Below are 21319 nucleotides of genomic sequence, written 5' to 3'. Positions count from 1 at the left end.
TTCCTTTTTTTTTTTTTTATTGTGGCAGGAATTTACCTCCACCCCTCCTGATGAGATTAGGTGACCATTTATTTTATTAGGTGTTTTTTCTAAACCTCTGGGTTTATTACTCCTTTGATATCAGTTTTCTTAATTTATTTTCTTCTATCTTTACTAATTTTTCTATTCTGCTTTTCTTACGTTTTTGTATTTTCTCTAACCTTTGAATTGGATGTTTAATTTGCTTTCACTATGAATTTTCTTATGAGGCCTGTTGTAGTTATATCAAATAAGCATCTACATGTAGTCCTTTCAGTATCTTTTTTTTCTAAATATTCTGCAATTTTGGTTTTGACTTCTTTCTTTTCCCCAACAGTCAATTAAAACACTGTTTCAAAAGCTCAGGAAGTTTTAAATTTTTTTTAAATTTTAGTTTAGCTATTTATTTTAATTTAGCTCTTTTCCTTCATTTTCTAGGAACACTAGATTATTTCGTACCTTGCTCTCCACCTCATTTTACTTTTTGCCCACGACTCCGCTTCTGCTATTTCCCCGCGGCTTTACTAATGAAGATCATAAAGGAGGAATCTTCAACCTGAAGCCCGACAAGAACGAAGAAACCCCGCAGGTGAAAAGAAACCGCGCTCCCCAACCGTGACTAATATGCAGGATGAGGACAGAGCCAACCCCTCCCGGAGTAGGCCTGGAACGTAGCAGGCGGAGGAGGGAAGGACCACACCTCCGTGGGCGGGTGGCCCAATTGGCCAATCACCGCACTGAAGTCCCGTTCTGTTTTTTGATTGGTTTTGGAAGAGACCCACCACCTTGGGATCCGGCTGTTTTGACCTGGACGGTGGCCGGCGGAGGGCAAGAGCCTTGCGGAGCGTAGCGTAGGTCTTGCTGTGTGTGGAATACAGCTGGTGTGCGGAGGAGTCAGAGAGCCACCCACGGACTGCAGCGACATGGCGGCGGCGTCTATGGTATCGTTGCTGCTGGGGGCGGCAGAAAGGAACCAGTGGCAGCGTGTCCCAAACCTGCTGCTGCGGCCGCCGAGGTAACAGCACCTTTCAGGGGGTTTCTGCTTTCAATCTGGGCATTAGAAGATGTCCCACACTCAGTCTTTCCTTTTCTTCTCCCTTCTCCCCAGCCACCCTTCAGCCTTCAGTGTGCCTCTGTTTTTCCATTTATGAAAAGTGAGGGAGGAGAGGTGAAGCTGGGCCTGCCATCTCCTGCTCCACTCACCATAAGGTCTAGGATAATGGTTGTACAGCTCCTGTTTACATTGTGCTTTCTTTTCACTCCTTTCCCTATATGGGGAGCGTTGTTATAATCCCGGCTCTGGTGAAGCCCAAAGCAGTCAACGACTTGTCCAAGATGACACAAGAGTAAGAGGTGGAGCCAGGATTCCCTCAAAGTCCCTTTCGGTTCAGCTATCCCCCAGCAGGAGTCCAGTTCAGACAAAGACTCTGGAGATCTTTCTCCTTATTGGAATGAATCAAGTTAACAAAAGCAAATTTACCTTCCAGAGGGCTGAGAAGTTGTTTTGTCAAAAACTCTCAATTCAAGTTTAAACAAAGCTATCAGATAACTAATTCTAGCAGCTAACCTGATTTCACATCATTTTCTAATTTTGAGCTGTAAGCTTTGGTGACAATAACTTTGACAGTGAAGATGCCCTCATGCTTCCAGGTAGTGGGCTGCTTTATCTTCTTTTGCTGCATCATCATCAGAAGCAGCATTTTCCTTTATTCTGGAAAGACACCATAGCTTAAGTGCTGAAGGAAGGCAGAGGTCTCAGCTTTGCTAACTCACTAGGTGTGTGAGCAACCTTGGGCGAGTTATTTAATATCTCTATGCTTCTATTTCCTGACCTAGGAGGAAATGATGACACTGGTACCTACAGGAGTTAAATGATTAATTCAAGGACACGTATTACCAGGGAGAACAACCAGAACTTTCCACAAAGAAAGCCTTAGTAAATCACTTTGTAGGCTCAAGGTTTGATTAAGATCATATCTGGACTTGGTTTCAAGTGTTTAAAAATATAGATAATTTTGAAAGAACATTGACTGATCTTGCATATCGTGTTTAATTATCACTACATTTGGATTCATTTTATAGGAGATGGGCTTGGAAGCAAAGAACTATGAAGTATGCAGCAACCACAGGTACTAACAGTCTTTGTTGTACTATTTGGCTCTGCTTCAGAAAGGGAAATGTTTAATTTCTTAATTCGTGCATAATAGAATTAGTTCTCATGTAGTTTTCGAGTTTCGGATTTTTGTGATAATTTTCTTAGTATTGAGTCATTGTTTTCACCTCTTTTATGTCAGATCTCTTGCTGCTGAGTCTATTTTTTGGAAATAATGGAGAACATTTTACATTTATGTTATTATTTCTGTCTGACTCATACTGTATTGAATTGAAGAACATAACTACGATGTTGTAAATCAGTGCTTTATAATATTGATTTTCAAGTAGCAGAACCTTTTTTACAAATAAAATTTTACATGGACTTCCCAACGATAAAACATTAAAGTATAACTTCTAGTCGATTGGGTATAGCCCCCTCCTACATGCATACTTAATCCCAGCAGCCCCAGTGACCTGTGACAGTTCTTGGGCTCTCTAAATCCCTGTTGAAAAACATTGTTTTAAATTATATAACACCTAATTGTTTGAGAAAAATAACCATTATAAACTGTCAAAGAACATTTAGTTTATGTGTAATGATGGAAGTAGATTTTATATATTAATACAATATCATGTCATTATAGCACTGATACCAGTGATCTGGTGCAATATTCATTTGAATTTCAAAAGAACCACACACTCTTGTGTTCAGAGCAATAGAGGCAGTGGAGCAGAGTGTCAAAGAGCTCAGATTCTGGAGTGAAGCTAACCTGGGTTCAGATCCTGGATCTGGTTCACATCTTAGATCCACCATTTCTTTAGCTGTATAATTTCAGGAAAGTGCTATCTCTTTCAATCTTAACTTCTTCATTATTGAAATTGAGATAATAATAGTAATAATATCTATTTCATATGATTATTGTGAGGATTTAAGTCCAGATAGAGTCTTTAGCACAGGACCTAGAACATAGAAAGTACTATGATAGTTTATTTTTTAGCTATTTTAATTTGATCTTTGACATAACAAAGCATCTTTTAATTTTAAATTGAAAAAGCTGAGTAATTTAAGAGTTTGTGTTAATAAGAGTATCTTGAATTTCAGTGAAAGGAAATGCACTGTCTAATATTAGTTAAGATGTTATTTTAGGCTCTGTTATGCTAATTTAACCAAAACTAACATTTACCAGCTGGTTAATGTCATAGAATAATTTCACATTCTCATTCCTTGCTCCCAGTAACATTAGTGTATGATTTTAATGATTAGTGTATGATTAGTGTATGATTATGTTTCAAACAGGACGAAACATTACCAAAGTCCTTATTGCCAACAGAGGGGAAATTGCCTGCAGGGTGATGAGAACAGCCAAAAAAATGGATATACAGTCTGTGGCTGTTTACAGTGAGGCTGACAGAAATTCCATGCATGTAGATATGGTATGTTGTTAAACACTAGAAGTCAAATTTTGTAAGTGATTGTATTTGTTTAGTGTGTCAGTATTTTGTTCTGCTTAACGGTTTATATGTGCTAGTACGCCCATCCCTCAATTTATATGGTATATTTTTATGCAAGTTTTTTTTTTTTTATGTATACATGGTAAATAGTCCCCCTATTTATGTGGACTTTTTATACATGGTTTCCATTTATGCAGTCTCGTTTTATACAGTTCTTTCTTTTTTATTTCTATTATTGGCATTTACTCTTTCTAAAAAAAAAAAACAGTAGCTTAACTCAGCAAAGAACTAATGTACAAAGCACTAATACCTAATAACATACAATTATTAATGATCTTCCCATCCATTGGACAGCAAATAAAAAAAAGCTTGGTTGACTACTGATGTTTATTGGGATCGGTTTTACAAATGTTTTGCTGTAGAAGCTGAAAATTATATAAAGGATAATCTCTTCCTTTTAAAATACTTTTACTTTTAGATGATGCAACTGTTCGCCCACACAGTTTAGAACATCTAAATATAAAAGTTGTATATTTACCACCAAATACAACTTTCTTGACCTGACCTTTAGATCCAGGCATTATTTCCATCTTTAAGATTAATTATATTAAACGGAGTTTTAATGACATTTTTAATAAACTTAAATAATAGATAACTTAGATAATGAATCACCTACAGTTACAGAAGCCTGGAATAAATACACAGTTTTAAGTTGTATCAAGAATATTGCTTTAGCTTTGAATGATATAAAGCCATCAACTTTAAATGCTTGCTGGAAAGCAGTATGGCCAGAAGTGGTTGTATGGGAATATGGTTCCAACAACTGGCATTATTAATTTATTAAGTAAATTTCAAGATGGCAGCTCTGACGATTAGTATGTAGATGATATTGACAGATTACTTGTTGATCACAAATTAACTGCTAATAAATTAATTCACTTAATATCTAAGGCCCATCCTGCCAACGACTATGACAGTGATCATGAACCAGTTTTATTCACTGCAGAAAATACTTACAAAGCTTTCCAATTGGACACGAAACTGGAAACTGCAATTCTAGATATTGATCCAAACATCCAATGAGCCTTAAAATTTTGAACAGATTTTTAAAAATGTTGCAGTGGATATCAAAGAATTTATGAAAACTTACTAAAAGACAGGGATGGAAAAAAATCATCTAAAAACAAACATAAATAATGAAACTGAAATCGTAAGTACTTCCAAATATTTCAAGCAATGAAGATAGTGACTTTGTGCTAATTAAAAAGTTTGGTTGAGATTGACAGAGAATAAAATTTTAATTTTTCATTAGCATTTTTTTGTGAAAATATGTGAAATAAGTATTTTTATGACTTATATTGGCCTATTTCTTTAGAATTTTTTTTTTTGTACTAGTGGACTCTTTTTACACAATTTTCTTCCACATAAAATAAAAGAGGTGTGGAATGGGTAATCTGCAAAAATTGAGGGACCAGTGTATTAAATACCGTTAAATACTCAACAGTATTTAAGTAGGTAAGTTCAAACTGCTCACTAATAATTCCTCTTGGGAACATTTTTCAAACATAACACTAGTGGAAGTAAACAGTCTGCTGTGGTGTAGCTGACTTACAAGCAAGGTCCTGTCATCAAGGATTGGTTAAAACAGTTCACCGAACATGGCTGATGCACAGACCACACTTTGAGTGGTACATATCCAGATCCCAGATATACATGGGAAAGAATCAAGATTCTAATTTTAGTAACTACCACTTACTAGCCAAGGGATCTTAGACAAATCAGTTAATGTTTCAGAGCCTTGGCTTAACTGGAAAATTGTAACTAAAAGGACTCTATTCCTCTGAGGTTTGTGTTATCAGTTAAACCTAGCTATTCTCTTATCCACCAGACAGGACCCACCATAGATGAATTCAACTATTGGCCTTCTTTATGCCCACAGCAAGACTCCAAGCACTGACATAATTTGTGGTGATCAGCTTCACCTAGACTTTTAGCACTGCACAGCAGGCCCATGCAGCTCTCTAGACACTTCTTTCTCATTCTATGAGTAATTCCTGTTTCTTTCTGTCATAAGGCACTACAATTCTAGTGTGTGATTTATATATAAAAATCAAGTTTTGACGTTGTCACGCAAAGATTCCCAACCTGCTTATTTTGATAACAGATATGAGCTGGTACTTCAGTTTCTCAATCTTGCATTGTTCTTGGGGAGCCAACATTTTTATTTATAATAATAAGATGACCCTGAAGCAGTTCAATGTAGTATACTAGGTATGTGGTTTTTTAAGTATGTAATATCTCTTAAATAGGCAGATGAAGCCTATTTCATTGGTCCTGCTCCTTCTCAGCAGAGCTACCTTTCCATGGAGAAAATCGTGCAAGTGGCCAAGATCTCTGCTGCACAGGTAAGAGTCATGAAGAGATTTACAATATAAAAGGAGGAAATATTGTACAATTTTCACAAAATCATTTATAGAACTCATTTTCTATTTTTAGCTTTTCCTGAGATTTTTACATTTGATTATTCAGTTGTAATCATAAACTAGGCATGTCCCTTCTCATTCTTCAGCCACTCTACCTTCTTACTGAATCTTGTACACTTTACATCATTTTAGGAAATTGGAGGGAGGTTCTAAATTATAAATTAAAATTAAGAGAGAATTCAGCCCTTTCACCTTCAAAATCAGATCTTAGGAACATTGTATCCTTTGGAGAAAATAGATGGTGCTCTTATTTACAGGGTAAAATGTAACCAGGAAAAATCTTTTTCCCTGTTGACTTCCCAGTTTCACTCTAGGGCCCCACTACCCGCTTTCCCAATATTCCACACTCAAAACTTTGATGTTATTACATCTCTTATTCATCCTTCAAAATAAAATCAGGCAGTGGGGGAAATAAGTAAGTAAGTAAGTAAGTAAGTAAGTAAATAAATAAATAAATAAATAAGGAACCAACTTGTGCTGAATCTTTTTTTGCATTGTCTCCGGAAGTAGTTCTTTTTGATCAAAAAGCCAGACTGTTATCTGGATTTTTGATTCTCAGCTGGTTTCCCTACTTCTGAATCCGTACCTATCCAATGAATTCTCTATAGTGCTATGAATGTTTTTTAAACATTTTTTTCATTATTATCCCTTGCTCTCTCTCTTTTTAAAAATAATCTCACCCGTTTCTCGTCCTATTTCCCAGTGAGTAAATAGTCAATGGTTACAATGTTAAGTTCAGAGACTTCAGCCTAACATTTAAAAGCATTTCTAATATTTGTCAAAACGTATCTTTTATTTCCAGTTCTTTATTATAGCTACAATGAACTTTTCTCCATCTCCTTTACACGCTATGTTTATTTCTTCCTCTAAATATTTGCTTATATTGTTCCACCTACTGGAATGCTCTTTCCCCTTCTCTTATCATTCATACATTTATCTCTCGGGAAGCATTAATTGATCTCCTGCTTTGTGCCAACTTCTAAGCGTAGATGTAGCAATGGATAAGACACAATTTCTACCCTATGAAGCCGGTCTTTAGTAGGTGAGACAGATAATAAATACTTAGACAAGTAAAGAAATAATACACTGAAGAATGTTATAAGTATTGGGAAGAAAGTAAAGGAGAATGAAGGGATAAAGACTGATTAAGAGATGCGTTTAAATAGGGTGGTCAGTGGAGGCCTCCCTGAGGAGGTGACAGTTGAAATGAGACCTAACTGATGAGGAGCCAGCCATATGAAGAACTTGACAAGGAAGTTTCAGGCAAGTGGGATTGCTAAGACTTTGAAATGAAAATAAGCTTGATGTTCAAGGGAAAAAAATATTCAGTATGGATAAAGCGAAAGTGGTGAGGGGCTGTGTCATTCAGTATCTAATCAATAAAACCAAAATTTCATTAGAAATTTCAACAGAGGGAATTTAATTTAGGAATTAATTCCACCAGTGTTACAGTGCTAAAAGAGAAAAAAAAAGTTTGGTGAAATTAGCCAGTGATAAAAGGTACAAAAATTGACAACCACCCCTTGGGGCTGGAGAATAGGTTGGAGTAGCACCTTTGGCAACTGTTGCTCAGATCTCTGTGAAGGGGCCCGGGGTCAGGGGGCATAATGAAGCTGATTCTGGGAGTTCCAAAAGAAGCTGAAGCCTGGAACTGGGTGTGAGAGTAGGAAAGCTTCCCTGCTTCCAGTTTTCATGCCATGACCCCTGCTGGCAGAACCTAACAGAAAGCCCGCTGTCAAAAAAGGTTATTTGCAGAGCCCTATCACAAAGCATAGTGGAAGGTTAGATTTGGAGCAGAGAAAACCAGCTGACACAGGAAGAAAGTGGTAGCAGATGATGAAGCTGAGAGGTAAAGGCAGCATCATTTAGGATAGTACAGGCCTTGGTAAGGAGTTTGCATTTCACTCTAAGTAGCTATTAGGGTATATTAAACTGGGAAGTGAAGTGATCTTATTTACATTTTAGTAAGAACTTTGTGGCTGCTGGTGGAGAGTAGACAGACTAGTGGTGGGATAGGGGCAAAGGTGGGGCTGATAACAAAGAAAGCAGGCAAAACTGTTACAGAAGCAAGGCTCAAATCTGTCGTCTTAATCCAGGGTTTGGGAGAGATATAAAGGTGCTTCAGCACCAGATCTTTATGGACAACGGACTCTTTGCTTTTGGAAGGGTTCCAGGTTCAGGTTCATGTCTGGTCTTTTTGGTTCATTGGGGGGAAGAAACTTTGTTTCCAGGTGTAATTTGCAACATTTTCCCCCCTACTTATGTTTTAGCTACATGAGGGCAGTTTTGTTCTGTTTCTGAAAAATAACTCAGTATTTTGTAAGAAATAGGATAAGGCCAGTTTGAGCTGGTTTTGCAGTTTCAGAATGAATTGCATGCAGTAGCTTTGCCCTTCACTGACACATTGATTCCTGCCTTTAACAGTTTCTTTCACATTGTCTCTATTCACACTGATGTCTTCCTTTTCCTTTAGCATTTGATTTCCTGTTCCAGTCATTGTTAGACTTAATTAGCTATTTTGTTTAACGATTTTAGTGCATATCTTGGCTTCAGCTCATCTCCATTGTACTGAGAAGAACCCACATCTGAGACTTATTATTTTACCTCCTAGCAACTGGAGGAGCTAGTATACAGAGGTTATTGGTTTGAATTAAGGAATATATGTAGTTATTTTGTACTTATGTGTTCCTGCATCAGTGTTCTCTTCTTTAGTTTTAGAGTTCTAGATTAAATAACATAGGCATTAATTTATACACAAATAATCAAAGAAAATGCTTATTTTTAAAGCTTTTTAGTTATTGCTAGGAGTAAAAGACCAATAGGAGAGTAAGGAGATGATAATAATATGTAGATTTATATATTCTTTTGGAAATCAGGTACTTTAATGTAAATATCACTTCATGTATTTAGCATGTGTTTCAGCATACATGACATAGTATAATTAAGTCCATTTTTCAGATGTAAAATCTAATGCACACAAGATTGCATGATATCCCAAATCTAGTCTTGCTACTCAAAATGTGGTCCATGGCATCATTTGAGAGCTTGATAGAAGTGCAACTCTTATACCTCACCCCAAAACCACTTTAATTTACATTTTAATACATAATTTGCATTTTTATCAAGATCTCCAAGTCCTTTGAAAGCAAAACTTGTCTCATCATTGAAAGATAATTAAACAAGAGTCTCCTGACTCCCAGCCCTATTCGTTCCCTGTTCATGAGAACTTTGTTGCCTCACATTTTGGGAAAAGGGAAGGTGTTGTTTAATCAGAAGTTTTAATTAATTAAAAATAACTTCCTGTGGGCCAGCCAGGTTACTTATTTTATCATTGCTTTCTCTCCTAATCGACCTTCTCTTTGGAGGTAAAAATCCTCTCCCTTTTCAATGATGGTTTGCTGAAACCATTTTTAAGTTTAAATAACAACCCTCTCACAAATGTACGATATGCTAATTCCAGGGAATTTGTCAGCTAGGTGTCTATGTGAATTAGTATTATATTAGATGCTATAATAACACAAACAATGAGAAAAGAATAAATAGTTTCACACATTTTGCCTGGATATCCAAGATTTGAGATGGCTTGCAAACATTAAGATAGTGGTTAAAACAAAGGTTAAAAGCAAAAAAATAAGTAATGTAGGACTATTCTTGGGGGATAGAAACCCAAGGGAATCTACTTTAGTTCTTGACTGCTCTGATCAAAAAGGAAATTTGGTGGGTTACAATTTATAAAGCTCTGTAATAAAAAGATACTTGCCAATTAGGGGAGCAAGCCTAGCTCTAACTGACTTTAGAAGAGACTTATTGATCATTCTAATAAAAGTATTTAACAATGTGTATAATGATTTTGAAAGTTTGCTATAACCGTAGAGTTGTTCTTAATGGGGTTGTTTTGACATAGGTATTTTTATAGATGCTAGAGCAGACTTTACAAGTGAGCTAACTTTCTGTTTGATTGCCTGGTGACATGACTATGTTGAGAGAATCTGGAAGATATAATGGTAAGCATTTTCATTAGGCTAGTTCTCAATTGTCTCAGACCCTCTCTGGCTGGGAAAGAGGTAGTCGTAAGCACTGGCTGTAAATTATAATCACCTTAGGAGCCTTTTAAAGAGGTGTAGTGCTTTAAGGGAGGGGCCTATGGTAACTTGGAGGGGAACATAGAGGGGGTCTTCTGGAATGCTAGGGATGTTTTGTTTCTTCATCTGAGTGCTGGCTACACGAGTGTACTCAGTTTATGAAAACGATGTAAAAGCTGTACACTTATGAGGTGTACTTTTTTGTATGTATATTATTTTAGTGAAAAGTTACTTTTTTGTAGGCCTCATCCCCTCAGTTATCTCAATTAGCTCCCGAGCATGGATGTTTTGTAAAAGCGCTCCAGTTTTTTTAATGTGCCACTAGAGATGAATAACTTTATTATGGGCATTTCAAAATCATTGTCAAATACCTGTAATGAATATAGCAAGTTTGGGAAAAGGGAAGATGTTGTTTAATTAGAAGTTTCGATTCAGCAAATTGGTTGATCAAAAGGAAATCCATGTGTTAACTATCACAGATGTGGATAGGAAATTCTTGGTAATAAGAGTTTAAAGAGTATGACTCGTTCCCTCTACAGTGGCTAGGACACATCTCCTTTCTACTTGACGGCAGAGCCACCACCACTACCACCGACTTTGGATCTATATATATATGCTCAAGCATAGAGCAGACTAGATACAAACTGAAAGAGTGGAAGAAATTGTTTTGACAGAGATTTCAAGGTAGAAATGATGGTCCATGGCATCATTTGAGAGCTTGATAAAAGTGCAGACAAGTTTTCTCTTTCCTGTTAAAGGCGCATTAGTACTGTGGAATGAACACTGTGAACAAGCTTGCAATTCTGTGATCCACCAGGAAGCTGAGTACATGCCTGACAGCTAGGGAATTCGCCCACTGGCAGTAGTAGTAATGTTGGTTTTTCCTTTATGACCCATTTAAATGCTCAAAAATACTATGGTTTGGATATATGAAATTGTTCTTTTAGAGAAGAATTAAACTTGTCGATGCCATTCCCAGAATGTATAGTTAAACTTATATGCGGAAGTAGTTAGCTGCTTTTTTTTTCTTAATTATGAAGAGAGAGTATTTATTTAGTTCATCAGAGTTCTATCAAATTAGGTATCTTTAAAAAAAAGGAGACAAAACATCATTGAGTAAAAGTAAAGAAATCCTAAATAAATGAATACATACATCATTGGAAGACTCAGTATTGTTAAGATGGGAATTCTTTCCAAATTGATCTATAAATTTAATGCACTCTTTATCAACATCCCAACATGCTTTTTTGTAGAAATTGACAAGTCGTTCCTAAAATAGCCAAAGGACCTAGTATATTGTTAAAACAATTCTAAAAAGACTAACAAATTTGTAGGGTTTAGACTCTTGGATTTCAAAGCTCATTATAAAGCTACAATAACCAAGATAATGCGGTATCAGAAGGATGAATATATAAGTCAATGGAACAGAATAGAACGTTGTGTGTGTGTATGTATATAGTCAATTAATTTTTTAATAAAGGTGCTAAAGTAAGCTGCTGTTTTCTTTCCTCTGTTTCTTCCCTTTTTCCTGTCAGTATGTTTGCTCTTAGAAAACATGCTGTCTTTCAGTCACTGATTTTCTTCTGTGAGCTAGAAAGGCAGATAAATAAATTTGTTAAAACTGAGTAAGTTGCAAGTAGCTAGGCAAAAGTCTGAGAGTCCTCTTTCACCAAAGTACATGTAGACTTTAATATATGACTTTTTGTTTGCCTCTTAGCTTTTTTTTAGGAAGGTGACATGGGCACATAATGAGCTGACGATAAATGAGGTATTATTGTGCTAGTGCGCTCTTTTCCAACTTTTGGGTACCATGGTTTCAGTGCTAGGCCAGCTTTATATGAAGGCAGAGTCAACAAATACCCCTTATCTTTATCCCTACTTACAGATATTCCTTAATGTTATAACCTAATAGCAGTATTATTTTAAATTAAAATACCGATTCTTCTGTTACCAGGGAATGGAGACTTAATGTTTAATGGGCACAGAGCTTCCGTTTGAGATGATGAAAATGTTATGGAGATGCTTGATGGTAATGGTTGTACTGCACTGCATACATACTTAATGCCACCGAATTGTACACTTAGAAGTGGTGATAATGGTAGTTTATGTTATGTATACATTACCACAATAAAAAAAAAAATACAATTCTTCTGGTTCAGGTAAGGCTCTAGAACTTTTGTATGAATGCTTCATACATCTGTTTGGAAACAGATTTTGATAGAGACCATAGTGTACTTCTATCACTGGGGTAGTGAGAGGCTTCCCCAGAGGAAGATGACTTCACCTGCATCACAGTTTGCCAATGGAACACTAGTAAATTTATCTTTTTATATCTCACTTCTAGGCTATCCATCCAGGATATGGTTTTCTTTCAGAAAACATGGAATTTGCCAAACTATGTAAGCAAGAAGGAATTATCTTTATAGGTCCTCCTTTATCTGCAATTAGAGACATGGGAATAAAGAGGTATGAGTTTATATCTTTTAAATATAACCATAGGAGGGTCAATTGAAATGGTTTGTTTTACCTATAATAGACATTGCTAATTATACTCTTTTGTTGTTATAAGCATAAGTTATTTATCTGCCACTCCAGTGAATTACAGAAAATATTCAGCTAATTAGTATATCTAACCAACATGTTAATTCTTTGGGGGGAGAGGAAAACAAGGTGAGATGAGATACCACATGAAAATCTGGATAGAGAAACATTAACATATTATAATTTTGTATTAATATTTATTGTCTCAGACAGTCGTCCTTTCTTTCTCTATGGGATGTTTTCTTTAAATAGTTCCATTGTATTTTATAGACTGGGCTATATTTGAAATATTTTACAGAATTGGGGCATCTCATTTTTTTCATTGTTTGTTTTTGGCTTTTTGTTCTAAAGCACATGCAAATCCATAATGGTTGCTGCTGGAGTACCTGTTGTAGAAGGCTATCATGGCGAGGATGAGTCAGACCAATGCCTGAAAGAACATGCTAGGAGAATTGGTTATCCCATCATGATTAAAGCCATCCGTGGTGGAGGAGGAAAAGTAAGATTATGCATGCTTGCGTTTTCCATTTTAGGCTTGTCTTTTTGTTTTGTTTGTGTTGTAATCATAACTATCTTTCTACCTTAGGGTATGAGGATTGCTAGATTCGAAAAAGAATTTCAAGAGCAGCTAGAATCAGCACGGAGGGAAGCTAAAAAGTCTTTTAATGATGATGCTATGCTGATTGAAAAGTTTGTGGACATGCCAAGGTGGGTTCAGCATTTTATTCTGCCTCAGATTTTTTAAATTATATAAAAAAAAAATGCATGCACATTATATAAAATATAAAGTTCTAATAAAATGTAAATACATAAGTCCCTCAATCCCACTCCTTTAATGAAAGGTTACCCCTGTAACCACTTTTATAGTATGATGTGCATCCTTCCAGGCTTTTCCATGTGAATAGAAACATTTATACATATGCACAGAAAACAAAATATATACAGAACAGTGAATAGAATCTTATATAATATTTATTATATGCTAAGACTATATCATAGCTACCTTTCCATATCAGTAAATATGGCTCTACCTCATTCTTTTATTGGGCTTAATGGTTCAGTGATATTGGTATGCCATTAATTTGTTCAATTCATTTCTTGTTGATGAACTTTTCAAAATAAAAAAAATTATTGTATGAAATTAAGCTGCATTTTACAGAACTCCATGAGCATCAGTTGAGATGCTCAGAAAATGGAAATAGAAAATGGAAATTGAATTTTATTTGTGATATGTTAACAAATTATACTAACAGCTCACACTTACATGGTGCTTATCATGTGCCAGATTCTAAGTATTTTACATAGACTAACGAATCTTACTGTCCTAATTCTAATCTAATGCTTACAAGAACCCCATTAGGTGGGTACTATTCCCGTTTTTTAGGTAAGGATACTGAGCAACAGAGTAGTCATGTGACTTGCCTGAGGTCTCCTGGCTAGGAAGTAGTGAAGCTTGGATTTGAACCCCGGCAGTTTGATTTCAAAATTCATACTTGAAGCCACTGTACTAAACTGCTTCTCTAGCTACCATGATAACAAATGCCATGTAAATTTCTAAGTTTTTTTTATTTTCATGTCTATTCCTTAAAATATGATATTGATTATAAAGCTTCCTATATAATAGGTTTTGTGGTAATTTATATGTATAGGTATAGATATAGATATAGATATAGATATAGATATAGATACATAGATATAGATATAGGTACATAAAGATATCCTATAAGTCAAGTGTCTTTGTGAAGAATAATTCATTTAGGAATTCTTTATAATGAATAATTCATTTAGGAATTTACCTTGAAGGTAATGAACTGAAGCTTCAGGCCCTTCCTTTGCATGAGCCTCTTCCAAGATCCTCTACCTAATTTTGTATTCTTTATTGTTTTTGTTTCAGGCTGTACAAAGCTTAGGACTGTCCCTGAGCATGGAACATAAGTTAAATTCATTTAGAGTTAGTTAAAAAAAAAAATGTTAACCTCAAAATAGTCCAGTTGATTAGGAGAGCACAGCATATGCCATCTGTTGGTGGGAAGTAAGAAAAAGACAAAGGAAGTTCTAAGGTAAATTTTTCAAAAAAATATAGGCTCACTATCCAAATTGGCATACTCTTGAGTTAGAATTATTTTGGAGATATCAGCTAGCTATTTCAGTGACTGTAATTCAATGCCTACAACATATTTTTTTAAAGTTGTAAATTCTTTCCTTGTGAAATATTAGCTATATGTTACCTCACCTTGTAATTTTTTTCCTCCAATATCTGGAAACTCCTGGAAATTAGGCTCTGCTCATATATTTCTTTTTAATTTTCTCCTATATCAGGGGTCCCCAACACCTGAGCTGTGGCCCGTTACCGGTCCATGGCCTATTAGGAACTGGGCGCACAGCAGGAGGTGAGCAGTGGGCGAGCGAGCGAAGCTTCATCTATATTTGTAGCCGCTCCCCAGCGCTAGCATCACCACCTCAGCTCCACCTCAGATCATCAGGCATTAGATTCTCATAGGAGCACTGGTTCCTAGTGCCAAATAGGTTGGGGACCACTGCTCTATATAATACCTGGCATACTACTTTCTTCATGATAGGCATCAATAATATTTTTTGAAATATAGAAGTAATATGACTACATTACAAACTTTTGGAAAGTACAGAAGTTAGAAAACAAAGTCACTCATAATCTCATTCTCTAGGTATTAGCATTTCTATGCTGTATTTTCTAGTAATATTATAATATTATGCTAATCATACTGTATATACTGTTATATCTTGCTAAATAATTACCTGTTGAATTAATGGCATGCCAGAAAGTTTTCAAGGTGGTGCTGATAACTGAGAAAAGTAGATACCAAAGTGTTTACAAATTTTATCAGATTTGTAAAAGACCCTCTTTAAGAATAAAAAATTAGGTACAGGATCCAGGAAGAGGCTCATGCAAGGGAAGGGCCTAGAGCTTCAGTTCATTACCTTCAAGGTAAATCTCTCTCTGGTCATGGTTCCTAAATGAATTATTTTTTATAAAGTCACTTGGCTTTCAGTATATCTGTATCTTTATCTATATATCTATATATCTATATATATCTATAAATCATCTGAAAGGCTGGGATAGAAAATAGTCTTCAAAGTGTACTATCTGGAGGGTAATAAAAAAAAATCAGATTCCTCCCTCACTTCATATTTAATATGTATTCTAGATAAATTAAAAATGTAAATAGGAAACAAAAAACTTTAGAACTTTTAGAAAATATCAAGTTGTTCCTGACAGAATCCAGCTGTATCAACCTGTCTTGCCAGACCTCAGCAGTGGCTAGTTGGAGTGGCTATGATTTTATGTACCACCTGGTTCTCAGACACTGTGCTACAGAACCTCTAAGTTAGACAAAGCAACAGGAAAGTTCAGTCAGCAGAAGGAAAATAACACAAGCAATTTGATGAATACAGAAATCAAAACAGAGAACACTGATCTTTGATGATCTTCCTTTGTAAGCAGCCAAAGGAAAAGTATTTCTGGGAACTCAGAATAAAAACTGTGTCCTGCTCCTGGTGTGACCCCTACATGTTCCTTTTAGAACCTGGAGTCCCTGCTATAGTGTCCTCTTCTCCAGAGCAGCTAAAAGATACAGGAGAGTCAGTAGAAGTGGTAGAATTTTACAAACTATACAGCTCCCACATGTAAAGAGCTTGGAAGTTGTTACTCACATTTGAAAAGTGAGTAAAAAGCTGAACAGAATAAAAGTCAGTGAGGTCACAGGGTGAACCACCACTCTAAAATCTGGGCGGGCATGTGAATACGGTGAATCAGCTGAGATCAGCTTACCAGGAGCAGAAGATGCTAGAATCATAAGCTAGTAGGAACACTTACTTGGGAATTTTGAAATATTACTGGAGGCTGAGTGTGGGCTAGCTTGATAGTGAGAAACTCCTTAGAGCCAAGTGTTAGGGGGACCCCCAAATTTTCATGGGTTTTATTTCTAGAACTCTATCAAAGTGAAAATCTGAGAAGAATTTTCTCAGGGGGAAGAGAAAAGTAACCATTTTGAAAAAAGTCCAGAGCACTCTCTTCTCAATATCAAAAGCCAGCACTCCAAGGGAAACTTTGCCAGAACATTTTCTGTCCTAGGGAAAGGGCTGATAGCCAAATCTAATCTCTAACCTTCTTGTTTCACCTAAGGGAGAAAAAAGGTAAGAAACACTTCTGAAGCACAGAGTCACAGGCCCACTAAAACACTAAGATTTAATCGTTAGATTATAGAATGCTTTCCCTCCCCTACCCCTTACCATGTCACCAGAACTCCAGTATAACAGTGGATTATAACGGAAAGAGCTGCAAGACACGGACACTACTTAAGAAGCAGTTTTTAGGGAAACCCAAAGACAGCAGGAGAAAACAAAAGAAGAATGTGTTTGATGGACTCATCAGTAAACTGGACAGAGCTAAGGAAGGAATCAGTGACCGTGAAAATATGTCAATGGAAACTTCCCAAATACAAAGATAAGTAAGAATAAAGAAAAATATAACATAAAAGAACTACCCAAGAACTGTGGGACAATTTTAAAAAGTGTAACATGGTATTTGAATAGTACAAGAAGAAAGAAATGAGCGGGAGAATGATTTCAAGTAATAATGGCCAAAATTTTTGCAAAATTGATGACAGACACCAAACTACAGAACCAGGAAGGAAGTTCAGAGGACATCAAACAGGTTAAATATCAAAGAAATTTAAAAATTATATTCAAACTTTAGGAAAACAAACACAAATAGAAAATCTTGAAAAAGCCAGAGAGGAGGAAAAACACCTTACCTATAGAGGAACAAGGATATGTATTACATCAGACTTCTCCCCAGAAACCATGCAAACAAGAATCAAGTAGAGCAAAATGTATAAAAGTGTTGAAAGAAAAAAAAACAAACACAAACCTAAAGTTCTATATGCAGTGAAGTTATACTTCAGACATGAAGGAGAAATAAAAATGTCCTCAGACAAAAATCGAGGGAATTTGTCACCAGTAGACTTGCCTTGCAAGGAATGAAAACAAAAGTACTTCAAAGAGAAGGAAAAGTGATACAAATTAGAAACTCAAATTTAATAAAGAAAAGAACATTATAGAAGGAATAAATGAAGGTAAAATAAAATCTGTTATTCTTATTTGATCTCACAGTTAACGGTTTGAAATAATAATAGCAAGAATGTATTTGGTGTTGATGGCTTGAGGATAAATAAAAAGAGGAGGAAAGGTCAAGAAGACATCCAAAAGGAAGAGATCGGCTCCTATTTTGTTGGACAGGTGGAAAAATTTTCAAATGGAATGTTCAGTAGGAACGATATATCAAGAAAACAAATTCTTCTGAGTGGTTGAATAAAGTCCTTCATGAGGTGAACAAAAAGGAACACATATGAGCCACTGTGCTGAAGAGTACATTTACAAGAATTCCCAGGTTTTTAAATTTTTTCTTCTATGTTTGACATTTTTATTTTTAAAAAATCTAAAGGGAAGACATTTGCTGATTACTTGTTTCTGTATTATGGTGGCGAATATGCGAGGTGAACTACGGTGCGAACATATCAAAATAAGCCTACTGAGAAGAATGCTTTTGTGTTCACCAGATGGTCTGTGTTAGCCTTGTTTTTTTATTATATGCATTTACCCTTAATATGATTTCTGTTTATAAAGTAATAACTTTACTATTTTATATGCAACATTGAAGTGCCTTTATTTGTTTTTTTTCTTTTTTGTGATTTAATGTTAGTATAGTCTTAAAAACTAATGATCCATATTAATTTATTTCTTAACGTTTTATGATGAGCCATTTTAATTTTCAATCTGCCATAGTTTATAAAATCTGACTGTAAAAGCTGATCTTGAAAAACCTCCTTATCATAGAATGTTTTCATTGGTTTTTTTAAGGATATATGAAATAAGACTATAACTTATAATTTTGATGTAGTAAGATTTATCTGTCTTTCCTTTAACAGTGTGTACTTTTTGTAACTTGCCCCTATTCTGAAGTCATAAAGATAGTCTCCTATGTTTTCTGTCTTTTCTTATTTCCCAGTCATTTCATTTTTTCCTTTAATATTCATCCAATAAATGGAAAGGTTTTCATCAAGTGTTTACAAATTTAACTATAGTTGTGTTTCTCAATTCATATCCTCTATTTTTGAGGTGAAAATATCCCATCTTACTTAAAATAAAAATAGAAGAATCCTGGTGACCTTGGCCAACAGTTTGGCTCAATGAATGTGATATTTGTCATTTATAACAAAGTATATTAACATCTGCATTCGCTTTTAAATAGACATGTAGAAGTCCAGATATTTGGTGATTACCATGGCAATGTTGTGAACTTGTTCGAAAGAGACTGCAGTATACAGAGGAGGCATCAGAAAATCATCGAGGAAGCCCCAGCGGTAAGGACCTTGTGAAGAAATTTGTAGGCTTCTCTATAATAGAAACCCCAGTCACTCTGATTTTCACATCAGAAATCCGTAAAGCTAGTATTTCTCCCTAAGTCCTGCTGGACAACCACTTCCCAGCAGTGATGTAAGGATAGGGCCCCACCACAGTGTTAGGGATGAGGAGGGAATTGGTGCTCTGGGGCTGCCATACAGAAGACACAACAGGACCGTGTTCCATCTGGATAGTTTCTAGGAAAATCTTCGCTGATCCAAGTACCTTCCTGATAGTCACTTAGTAATTGTCTTGGTTATCAGATAGACTATGACATTACTTCTGTCCAAGCAACCCATATTTTACTGAAGAATGGCTCAAAAGCACAAGTGGAGCGATGCTGATAATTCGGACATGCCAAAGAAGCTGTAAAGTGCTTTCTTTAAGTGAAAGTTATGTATGTGTAGGAAAAAAGAAAAACTTATGTAGAGTTCATGAATCTTTGGGGTTTCAGGGACACACTGGAGGTCTTGGAACATATACCCCACAGATAAGAGGAGATTTCATATATGTTTTTACCAATATGTATTTCTATTAGGTCAGGGATCTGAAGTTTCTGATTAATCAGTTTGTTATTCTCACATTCAAATTTTCATTTCTGTTGCAGAGTATATTATACCTTTTGAAGTAAATGTCAACAATAATTTTAGTAAAATGTTATTTTCAAACAGACTGCTTAAATATGTATCTTTAGAGCACAGTTTTTAAAATGTTAAAAATTTTGCCTATTTATTGACATACATTTCTTTTTATGTGCCTTTCTTATTAACTTGGAATCTCAAGGTTCACCATTATTCCAAGATAATTATTGGGCAGATGATTTAGATTGCTTTATCATCTTAAAATACCAGCAGAACCATTAAACAGTTGTCAATTAAACAGAAATTGTGACAGTTAAACTGTAGTATAGGACAGTGTTTCTTGATGAAATGTATAACATTAGCTTTTTATCTTTATTATCTCTTTAATGCAATATTTGATACACAGAACTGTAATATTGAATCTTAATGGAAAATTTTAGTGGGGCTAGGTACTAATGGAAATTTATTTTAAATATTTTTCATAGCCCGGTATTAAACCTGAAGTAAGAAAAAAGCTTGGAGAAGCTGCAGTCAGAGCTGCTAAAGCTGTAAATTATGTCGGAGCAGGTTTGTTAAGATTTGTTTCTAATAGAGAAGGAGAAACAATTATTTATTTTTCAGAGGCAAAAGAAACATGTATCTCTTAAATCAGTGACTTTCGAACTTTTTTGACATCTACAGAAAAAATGTATTTTGTATTGAGACCCCATATTTACACATAAGTGTATTTATATTCAGATTTTTGAAAAAAATATTTCACAAAATAGTACTTATCCTAATTATGTATAATACTATTTGATATTTTTTCTCCTATTTTAAATTAAAATCACTAAATTGATTTTTTGCATTTTAAAAACTAATAAACTTTATTTTTAACAGCAGTTTTAGGTTCACAGCAAACTTGAGCAAAAAATACCGATATTTTCCCACACACACAGTCTCCCCACTACCAGCATTCTACATTAGAGTGGTACATTTGTTATAATCAATAAACCTATACTGGCACATCATTATCACTCACAGAAGATAGTTCACATTAGGTTTCAGTCTTGACGTTGTACGTTTTGAGTTTGGACAAATGTTTAATGACATGTATCTCCCATTGTAGTATCATACAGAGTGGTTTCATTGCCCAAAAAATCCTGTGCTCTGCTCTTCATCCTTCCCTGCCTCCAACCCCTGATAACCACTGATCTTTTTATTGCCTCCATAGTTTTGCCTTTTTCCAGAATGTTATATATTTAGAAGTATACAACATGTAGCTTTTTAAGATTGGCTTATTTCACTTACTAATATGAACTTAAGCTTCTTCTATGTCTCTTCATGGCTTGATAGCTTTCAGCACTGAATAACATTCTATTGTCTGGATGTACCACAGTTTGTTTATCCTCTCACCGACTGAAGGACATCTTGGTTGCTTCCAAATTTTAGCAATTATAAATAAAGCTGCTACAAACATCCATGTGCAGATTTTTGCATGGACATAAGTTTCAATTCATTTGGATAAATACCAAGAGCAGGATTGCTGGATTGTGTGGTAAGATTATACTTAGTTACATAAGAAATTGCCAAGCTTTTGTCAAAGTGTATATACCACTTTTCATTCTTAGCAGCAATGAGAATTCCT

The 21319-nt window shown here is 35.4% G+C and overlaps 1 protein-coding gene across 1 annotated transcript in view; it reads left to right on the top strand.

Annotated features, from left to right (window-relative positions):
* Nucleotides 1–802: 802 nt before the first annotated feature.
* The window catches only part of MCCC1 (methylcrotonoyl-CoA carboxylase 1), a 49006-nt gene continuing 28489 nt past the window's right edge, over nucleotides 803–21319 (top strand). The window contains exons 1-9 of the mRNA XM_006925757.3: nucleotides 803–1033; nucleotides 2101–2147; nucleotides 3410–3546; nucleotides 5874–5969; nucleotides 12474–12595; nucleotides 13022–13169; nucleotides 13257–13378; nucleotides 18960–19071; nucleotides 20178–20259. Of these exons, the coding sequence (XP_006925819.1) occupies nucleotides 942–1033; nucleotides 2101–2147; nucleotides 3410–3546; nucleotides 5874–5969; nucleotides 12474–12595; nucleotides 13022–13169; nucleotides 13257–13378; nucleotides 18960–19071; nucleotides 20178–20259 (958 nt within the window). The 5' untranslated portion in view covers nucleotides 803–941. The remainder of the gene's footprint in view (nucleotides 1034–2100; nucleotides 2148–3409; nucleotides 3547–5873; nucleotides 5970–12473; nucleotides 12596–13021; nucleotides 13170–13256; nucleotides 13379–18959; nucleotides 19072–20177; nucleotides 20260–21319) is intronic.

The sequence above is a fragment of the Pteropus alecto genome, unplaced genomic scaffold, assembly GCF_000325575.1.
Source record: "Pteropus alecto unplaced genomic scaffold, ASM32557v1 scaffold88, whole genome shotgun sequence".
Lineage (NCBI taxonomy): Eukaryota > Metazoa > Chordata > Mammalia > Chiroptera > Pteropodidae > Pteropus > Pteropus alecto.
Note: the sequence above shows the minus strand (reverse complement) of the source record. Positions and strands in the feature narration are given on the sequence as shown.